At 45.7% G+C, this 9,343-nt stretch overlaps 1 protein-coding gene across 2 annotated transcripts; it reads right to left on the bottom strand.

Annotated features, from left to right (window-relative positions):
- Positions 1 to 246: 246 nt before the first annotated feature.
- Positions 247 to 9,061, bottom strand: ciarta (circadian associated repressor of transcription a). Of its 2 annotated transcripts, none has more exons than XM_054781246.1 (6): positions 8,922 to 9,061; positions 7,213 to 7,538; positions 7,013 to 7,088; positions 6,852 to 6,930; positions 6,542 to 6,725; positions 247 to 4,218 (listed from the first exon to the last, which is right to left on the bottom strand). In XM_054781246.1, exons 1-6 carry the CDS (start codon positions 8,941 to 8,943, stop codon positions 3,649 to 3,651), a joined length of 1,257 nt encoding a protein of 418 aa, XP_054637221.1. In that variant the 5' UTR covers positions 8,944 to 9,061; the 3' UTR covers positions 247 to 3,648. The 2 variants fall into 2 exon arrangements, with proteins under 2 accessions (XP_054637221.1, XP_054637222.1); XM_054781247.1 differs by having other exon boundaries at positions 249 to 4,218; positions 8,825 to 9,031.
- Positions 9,062 to 9,343: the final 282 nt, after the last annotated feature.

Here is a 9,343-nt window from a genome sequence, read left to right as displayed (position 1 = left end):
AAAGGCCCAGGTGAATGGTGGGTAGTCCCATTCTGCAGTTCTTCTGTGGGATCCCGTGTAAAAAAGAGGCTACTGCTTTCACACATCAGGGCAGACGTCGTGGGTGTGTATTGTACACTTCACACTCCTGGCTTCCGCAAGGCGGAATATTTGACAGCATAGCGACGCAGAAACAAGTTTGGACGGCGGAACGGTCACATGCCTTTGACATCACATTGCCATGCCACGGTGGCCATCTTTGACTGTCCCTGCCATCCTAATAAGCGCCCCGCCTCGACCCCATCGCTTTGCAAGTCAAGTTAGTCAGAGATTTCAAGAATAAAGTCGTAAATTTACAAGAATAAAGTCAGAAATTTACGAGAAAAAGTGGTAATATTAGGAGAATAAAGTGTTAATATGAGGAGTGATGGTGTCGTACGTGTGAGAGGGAAAATAGAGCATAGCTCTTCAGGAAGGAAGGAAACTTTCCTCTTGCTTCAGGCAAGCTTTTATTTACAACCTGGCAGCAAAACAGATTAGCATGGCTAGCTAGCCCTTCTTTACCCTAGGAGCTAGGCCTTCCTTACCCCGCCCCCTCCACATGCTCAAGGCCAAAGGTCACGTAAGTCCCCCCTTTTCGTAGCTGTCTCAGTCAGTGCCTGTAACATAAAGTTACCATTTTTTTCTCATAAATTTACGAGAATTCTCAAAATCTCAGATTATTTTAATACTCTTAACAGGCGTTGCCTGAGACAGCTATGAAAAAGGGGGACTTATGCGTACTCTTACAACATTTTTTATCCTAAATTTACGTTGTTTTTTTTCTTGTGAATTTACAACTTTTTTTTCTTATAAATTTACAACTTTATTCTCATAAAATGATGACTTTTCTCCACGTAAAGACTTCATTCTCGTAAATTTTTGGCTTTCTTCTTGAAATCTTCTTCTTATTATTTTAATACTCCGTAACAATCATTGCCTGAGACAGCTATGAAAAGGGTGGACTTATGTGACCTTTGGCTTTGGGCAAAGGTAATATTATGACTTTTTTTTTTTAGAAAAAGAATCACTTTTTTCTTGTAAATGTATTACATTTTTGTCATAAATTTACGACTTATTTTATCAAGTCATAAAGTCAAAACTTTTGTGTGTGTTTATTTCTCGTAAATTTACAACTTTTTTCTCATAAATGTACAAGTCATACATAAAGTCTCATAGTCGTAAATTACAACTTTTTTTCAAATTTACAACTTTATTCTCGTAAATGTACGACTTTATTCTCAAAATCTCAGATTATTTTAATCTTCCATCGTAACAGGCATTGCCTGAGACAGCTATGAAAGGGGGTGGATTTAATGTGACCTTTGGCCTTAGGCAAAGGTAATATTACGTCTTTTTTTTCTCATAAATTTACAACTTTTTTCTCGAAATCTCAGATTTTTTGTGTTATGTTCCCCAACGTGGCCCTGATACTCGGCCGTATGGAACACACACGTTAGAATGGAGTCGTGTTTGTCCTCTGTTTCAGCAGCTGGTAGGAGGATCAAACACTGCACCACCCCTTCTTGTGCCAGTCAGATTAGCGAGGCTGAAGGCTCGCACCCTGTCCCCCCCCCCCACCTACACACACGCACACTTCAAAATGTACATCCTCTAAATCTGCACCCCCGTGGAGCCACACATCTGTTTAGTAAGAGCTGCTTTTCTACAATCCGTACAAAAATACAAAACATATTTTAAGAAAGCAATAAACAAAAATCCAATGAAACAATTCAGATTTTAAAAAATGTGTCATTTATTGTTTTTTTAAAAATCCTTTTGTTGTACGATTATTGAAAAAAGTAGCCAGAAGAGTTAACAAGTGAAGAGTTTAGTGGAAGAAAACAAAGATACTAAGATTGAAGGACGGGAGGGGGGTCAAGCAAGGGCAAAGACAAGTGTGGTGGTGATGGGTGGGGGGGGGTACAGTTTAACAGTGGAAGTAGAAGAAGGCAGGCTACCACAAACTCCCAAATCCTTCCAACCACGGTCAATGAAGTAGAAAACGTACGTGGAAAACCAAAAAAATATGTGCAATTGGTCACACCATGGCCGTAGAAAAAAGAGGGGCGGAGTGGAAGTGGACCCCACCACACTCCCACCCTCACACGCACACACGCTCTGGAGAGTCAGCATCTGGTGCATCCAACCACCTCAGTCCAACACAATCAAAGAAATGTCCATAAAACAAAGAGAAAAATTGAATAAAGCTAAAAATAAAACATGTCACTTTTTTAATGAATGCTATAGTTTCAAAGGACAAGAAAAATACATTACATAATAAAACAAAAATCAAAAACAAATGGAAAACAAAACAAAAATTAATGAAATAAAATTGTTAAAAATGAAAAAAAAAAAACAACTATAATAAGTGGTCGCATGGCTCTGTGGTGCTTTTCCTGCTACCTCCTCCCTCCATGTAAATACACGTATGACCCACTCATACAAATTGAAAAATAGTTCAGTAGAAATATTTAGAACACTTTTGCATTAAGTCGTCATTATTTTCAATCGCCCCTCCTACATTTTTCAACGTCAAAATGAACCTCCTATCATTTAGGCCGGCGTTACAAATGCAGAATAGCAGCAGTGAGAGGATGGCGGTGCAACATTTCCTCACGAATGTTTCCATTCCGAGTTGTGGTTTCAAGTTTGTTTTTGTTTTTTTCAGTGCACCAGCCTCGAGTGCAGCTCCGCACGGTTCCCTGGATTCGGGTCGGAACCGAGAGGAGAAAAAGAAAAGGCTAGCGGAAAAGCCTGTGTGTGTTGATGTTGCGTGAGAATACGTGATTGGCAGATAGAATGATCTCATGTGATGCTCGATGAAAGGTACGAATGACTACTGAGTGATTACTGAATGTGTCCAATGCAAGCAAACAATCAAAATGCAGCAAAAATGCTCTGAAAGCACCAATTATTCCTTTGAAAAAAAAGACAAATCCAACAACAAAACACATCCTATTTGGTAAAAGGCACAGTAGTCCAACAGTTCAATCAAAACATTTCCTTTACATTGTTTGCCCTCAAAATGATAAAAAAACACACACCTGTCAACAATGTCACTAATAATAATAATAATAATAATAATATACCGTATATAAAAAACAAAGGTTGATGGCCTCACCGTGTGTGTGTGCGGCGATATTCAGCTGCCCAATAAATAAATACAAAGAATAAATAAATGCAGTGTCAGATCAACATACGAATAAATTAACTGCGGCGTTGCTCCCCCGCCAGCCGAGCTCTTCTCAGCTTACATTCGTGAGTTGATGACATCGTTTGTTTCTCCTCCCACCGTCTGCAATGCCTCTAAACGCACCACACGTCCTGTACTGTACACTCGATCGCTTTTTTCACCCCCCCATCTAACGGCAAGCAACAGCGGCTCCGTCCTCATCATCATCATCATCATGGTCAGTCAGTTACTTCCTCTCTTGACAGGAAGTGGTCCGTGATTGCTTACATGTGACAAACGCGCTACAAGAGTTTGTTGGTTGTCTCGATCCGTTCATCATTTGCTTGATTTTTTGAATTTTATTTTTAAAGAATTGTGATTATTCTCTTCTTCTGTCCTGTCTTAACTCTCGCCGCACGAAGCCCGGAGGTGCAGCAAAGTGAGGCTGCGGGTTCTCAGGTCTCCAAGGGGGTGGGGCGACACGCCCGGGTCAAAGGCTTCACGTCGGTGTGGCTGGACTGGCTTTGCGCTTGGCAGCTCTTCGTCTCGCTTTGTTGCTCGGCGGCAGGCTGGCTTTGGCACCGGGTGGCTTTCTTGAGATTCTTGGTGTGCTTGGAGGGCGTGGTGGAGGAGACGGAGCTGTCCTGCGTGGCCGGGCTGCCCCTGCCGCCGGCCGGGACCAGCTGGTCTTCGCTGCTGGCCGCCGCCATCGCCGGTGTCCCCTCACGTGACGGACAGGTCTTGCGCGGGGACAGGATGGGAGCGACGTGCATCCACGTGAGGCTGGGCTCGGACCCTTGACCCGCTTTGAACTCGCCGTCACCGCTTCCCTTAGTGTCGCCGCTCATGTCGGGTGAAGCCAGTGACGAAGGCGGAGGGCGGCTGCCTTCTTCTTCTTCCCCCTCTTCATCATCATCATCACCTTGCTCCTTTGTCTTTTTCTCTTCTGGACTGAGGCGAGGACACTTTGGGAGCCCTGGAGACGGCGTTGGAGAGTCTGTCCCTGTCCAGCTGAGTCTGCGTTTCTGCAATGTGAATAGCTACTAGTCAAGTACTAACAAAAGCAGCATGATTCAGGTCAGTTTGGTGCACATTGGATGGGGTTTGCATTGCACTTTTTAGAGCCCTTTTGTTGCAAGTACAGCTAAAGTGAAGTCATCTGTTCAGGGGTCAGACTGTGTTTTAGGCCAAGTAACCACTGTATAATCAAACAAAAACCAAGCCAAGCCCCTTCAAACCCCACCGCTAGCTTGACTTTGACGTTTTCCTCCGGTTTTTCAGATCAACATTTGCAATAAAAGCAACTGTTGTAAATCACTGGATTAGACTCAGCTCCGGAACCGTGCCCTTCTCTCTCCCCAATACACCTCACACGCTTATTAAGCACATTTAAGCGATGGAGTACGAGTCACCGTGTAGAAGTTATACAGTGGAACCTCGGTTAGCGTCCACCCTGATTTCGTTTTTCAGTAAACGTGGAAAATTGACGTGACAGTTTTGCCTCGGTTTGCGTGCAGGTTACATACACTGCATGAGTCCAACTGTGTTCTTAACTCTTCCAATGCCAGCCATTTTTCAAAAGACAACCCCTTCAGTGGCAGCCATTTTAGACTATTTTGACCGATCTTTCAAGGCCCACAGAATATTGTGTTGTATGGTTATATAAACATGGAACCTACCAACAGAAACATTACACTCCACGCCTACATCAGGAAAAAAAATCCTTTTTCCCATTTCCCGTTTTTAGTCATCAGCAGTAGAACATAGGTAAGTTCCAGGAAATTATCAGTTCCTGACTAGAAAAGGGACAAAAGCAGCTTTTTGTGAAAAGATACATTTCAAGCAAAACAACTACAGGATACGAACATAAACAACACAAAAAAGGGGCTGCTACACATCAAAATAATTCATTTACAAACACTATCAACTATTTAAAATGTTCACATTTGGAACTGAACTGTGTGTATGTGTGTGTACACGTGTGCACGTGTGTGCATGCTTGTGCACGCTACACTCCTCTCACTTCCTCCTTCCTGTCATGTGTGATTCTTCCACTCACATGATCCATGCCGAGCTCTTATCAAATGCGCTTCTGCCACCTTGTGGCCGTTTTTATGGCTTAAAAGTGCTCTGAAGTGAAATGCCTTCATGGAGAGTGGCGTCATCATCTCTTCTTGCCTCTCGTTCAAAAATACGTAAGACGTATAAATACGTTGTTGGGATCGGGCGTTCGGGATTATAAACATGTATAAATACATCTTTGGTACTGAAGGAGTTCATGTTTTTTTTTTTTTAAATCCACAAAACATCTCTTCTTGTTAGCATCTGGTTAGCTAGCTAAACAAAATCGCAACCAGAACAGGAAGTTTCGTCACCCGTCTATGTCAGCAGCAGTTGACTCAAAAATGTTAAAACAAAACACGTTTTTATAGTTTTACAATTATAGTTTGACATTCACAATACAATTCTATCCATCCATCATCTTCCGCTTATCCAAGGTCGGGTCGCGGGGGCAGCACTCTAAGCAGGGAGGCCCAGACTTCCCTCTCCCCAGCCACTCCCAGGCAAGTTGAGAGACATAGTCTCTTCAACGTGTCCTGGGTCTTCCCCGAGGCCTCCTACCGGTCGGACGTGCCCTGAACACCTCTCCGGGGAGGCGTCCAAGGGGGGCATCCTGACCAGATGCCCAAGCCACCTCATCTGGCTCCTCTCAACGCGGAGGAGCAGCGCTTCTACTCCGAGCTTCTCCCGGATGACAGTGCTTCTCACCTCATCTCTAAGGGAGCACAATACAATTCTAAATGCATATAAATGAGGAATGAAAGGGAAAAATGAACATTTATGTTCCCAAAGACACCATGTGGCAGCAAGCTCAACCACCACCACCTTCCTGTTTGCAGTCCCATCAAGAATCACGTCCTCAGTGAAGGTCAAAGTAACTTTAATTGTTCATTTATCTCTTTCATTCATCATTTATATGTACTTATAAGCATTTTCTGCATGTCAAACTATGATTATAAAACCATAAAAACTTGTTTTGTGTTCATATTTTTGGCTTTCTGGAAGGGATTCATTGGACTTCCCTTATTTCTTATGGGGAAAAACTGATTCGGTTAACGTCCGTTTCGGTTAGAGTCGGACCTTCTGTAACGAATGAATGAAGCTGACCAAGGTTCCACTGTAGATACATTTCTCACAGCAACTTTGATGCATTCAAGGACCGCCTAACAAAGTGCGAAATCTCACTGCTTGACGGAAAAATCCTTTTTTTTTTTTTTAACATTTTACCTGTACTGTCGAATATATTTAAAAAAGCGTACTGACTTCTACAGCCGAGCGCGTGCTCACCTTGACGGGAATATGCAACTGATCCCTGTGCTTGTGCGGCGGCATGGTGCCGGGTACGTCTTGGAGGGAGCGGGCGGGGGATGAGGCCACGCTGGAGGCGGACGACACCGGCTGACTTGCGATGTGAGGAAACCAAAGCTTCAGCATCATCTCCACCTGGAGGAGAGTGTTGAGATACTTCTCCCTGTGAGAAGACACACAGGATGAATTCCGTGAGGCATCCTTTGTGAGGTACTGTCATTTAACAAGTGCTTCCAAACCTAACTAGAGAAGTCAAGAAGCAGGTTGGGGATTGGGGGGCACGTCTTACCCGCAGTTTGGTCTCTGTAAAACACCCACGATCCTCTGGATCCGATCCATGGCGACGCTCTGCTGGAAACTACTCAGACCTGTCAATCATAAGCATAATGCAAAGCATTTTCACCACAAGCCATAGGGGGCGCCACAAAGCAATGATGTAAGGCCACTTACCACGGTCAAATCGGCCCTTCTTTAGTCCATTCAGCAGCTCCATCAGAGGTCTGACAAAACCCTGCAACTCAGCACACTGTGAGGAAGTGAGAGGAAGATGGATTACGACAAGGTCTGCCTTGGAAGGAAGTTCTCTGTTACCTCACCTTCTTTTTTTTTTTTTTTCTTTTTTTTTCTGTGTTTTTTGACTGTTACCTCACCTTCTGAGCAAACAGGAGATCGCCCTGCGATTTGGGAACCTGACCCGCAGGACGAGCATCGCGGGCCGCCTTGCTCCCCATCCCAAACGCCGCCTCCTCCTCTTCGTCTTTGTCGGTGAAGCCGTCGCACGCCCACTGGGACCCGGGGCTCTCTGATGCCCGGCCGGCGTGGGCGGACGAGCCGCCCACTCCGTCGAGGATGGCTGAGGTGGAGCTGTCCGTCAGGAAGACGTCAGCGTCCTCGGAGTCGCTCAACAGGAGGCTGTCGCTGGAGCTGAGGGAGTCAAAGGAGGGTTGGGAGGAAGTGCTGCCCTGGGACTGCATCTCTGTTTGGGGAAGGAAGTTGCAGACACAAATGATAAAAACCACAAAAGCTCAGTGTTCATTTGCACAAAACGGTGTCCCACTTTAACGTGGTAGCCAGTCGGCGCACAATGGTTAGCGCATGTCTGGCTCCCATTGAGGAGAATGAAGAGTGTAAAAACGAGGGGGATGGGAGCTCGTGCGTAGAGTAGTAGTGTAGTGGAATCAGAATAGGCCGTCTCTTTCACTGCCTCCAGTGCCCTGCTAGAGCCCCGCCCTCTCTGTTGCTGGCTGCCTGGCGCTCCATCCAACCCCCCCACCCAACACCACTACCGCCGCCTGCCGACAACCTCCCTCCCCTCACACCGCTCTCTTTCCTCTCTGTATGCCTCTCATCCCCCTTCAGCTCATCCTCAGAGCCTTCCTGTCCTCCCCCTTCACATTTTAAATTCTAGTACTTTCTCCCCTCCCCTCCTCTCAGTAAGCCCTGCGCCCTGGGGGAGGTCACAGGAATACTCACTTGTACTCACTACCACTGATTAAGCTTATAAGAAAGTCATAGCGCAAGCAGGAAGAATAGGCAGTTAGTCACGGTTATCACGTCAGACTCACACTCTCTTGAGATCTGGGCTGGAGTTTGCATGCAAAACACGGCGTCCCAAAACATGCATGACTAATCGGGAGTTCCAAATCAGCCATAGGTTTGAATGCTTGTTTGTCTTTTGATGCCTTGTGATGAGCTGGTGACCAGACCCCACCTCTCTTTCCATAAAGTCAGCTCCCCCATGACCCTAATCAGGACAAGCGGTATAGTGGATGGACTTCCCTAATGGTGGGGGTTTTCAAACTTTTCCATCACATAGCAAAACTGAAGGATGCAGGGTTTGCACTTTGATACATTTTTGTGTTGTGTTTTGTGTTGTAGGTGACAAAAATGTACAGTCGTACATCTCATTAATAATGATTTAATTGTATTTTTAGGATATACCAGGAGCCAAAAATGGCCCGGGGGCCACACTTTGGACACCCCTACCTTATGCCCGTTAATGCATCATTAAAGCTTACTCGACAATTTGTCACGTATGTACGGGCAGGTGATGGAGGCAGTCAACAGCGTACGTCACTATGATACCCCAAAATGTTCTTGTACCATAATCTACCGCCACCGTGACGTAAAAGAAACATTAGAAAAAGTACAAGCGAGAGAATATATAAATACACAGTCAAGCTAACACAAAAATGTTAGCATAAACTGGATGTAGCTAGCTTGCCAACTTCTAGAAGCTCCCATAAAAACAACGTGACTCACCCACTATTTGTGATCAAAATCAGCACCTGCCACGAAAGTAGGCTTCTATCTCCAACTCAGTGAGGACCCCGCCTTGTAAGCTTCGACACACACTTACTCCATGGAGTAGATGCACCCATTCGCCGTGGCCGTGGGTCGCCGTGTGTCTTTGCTACGCTCTTTCTCTCTCGCCACTATACGAGCGTCAACATGTGCCGGGATCCACGTGCCCACGTCATCCCCGCAGCTTGTTGGTCGACAGTGGGCGGGCGGCGCGCGCCCATTGGTAGAGACGTGCAGCCAGTGATTGGCTTACTAGGCGCTGGTTGGACGGCAGCGATAGCGTTTCAAGCCCCGCCTACTCATGTGTTGCCAGTGTGCTGTGCAGGCTTGTGGGCTGCTTGCTGCTTACTACAGAAGAGAGAGAGGGAGAGAAGGAGGGTGTAAACACACGCATGCAGGGTGAGTGGATGCTGTGTGCGTGCGTGCGTGTGTGTGTGTGTGTGTGTGTGTGTGTGTGTGCAAGCAACCCCCCTCGTC

The sequence above is a fragment of the Dunckerocampus dactyliophorus genome, chromosome 7, assembly GCF_027744805.1.
Source record: "Dunckerocampus dactyliophorus isolate RoL2022-P2 chromosome 7, RoL_Ddac_1.1, whole genome shotgun sequence".
In the NCBI taxonomy this organism is placed as follows: Eukaryota; Metazoa; Chordata; class Actinopteri; order Syngnathiformes; family Syngnathidae; genus Dunckerocampus; species Dunckerocampus dactyliophorus.
This window is presented reverse-complemented; position numbering and strand designations above follow the sequence as displayed.

Coding starts and splice junctions, on each gene's coding strand:
- ciarta (XM_054781246.1), bottom strand. CDS start 8,943: ATGGGTGCATCTACTCCATGGA. Junction 7,089..7,212: donor ATCTCCTGTTTGCTCAGAAG/GTGAGGTAACAG, acceptor ACTTCCTCACAG/TGTGCTGAGTTGCAGGGTTT. Junction 6,931..7,012: donor GAAGGGCCGATTTGACCGTG/GTAAGTGGCCTT, acceptor TATGATTGACAG/GTCTGAGTAGTTTCCAGCAG.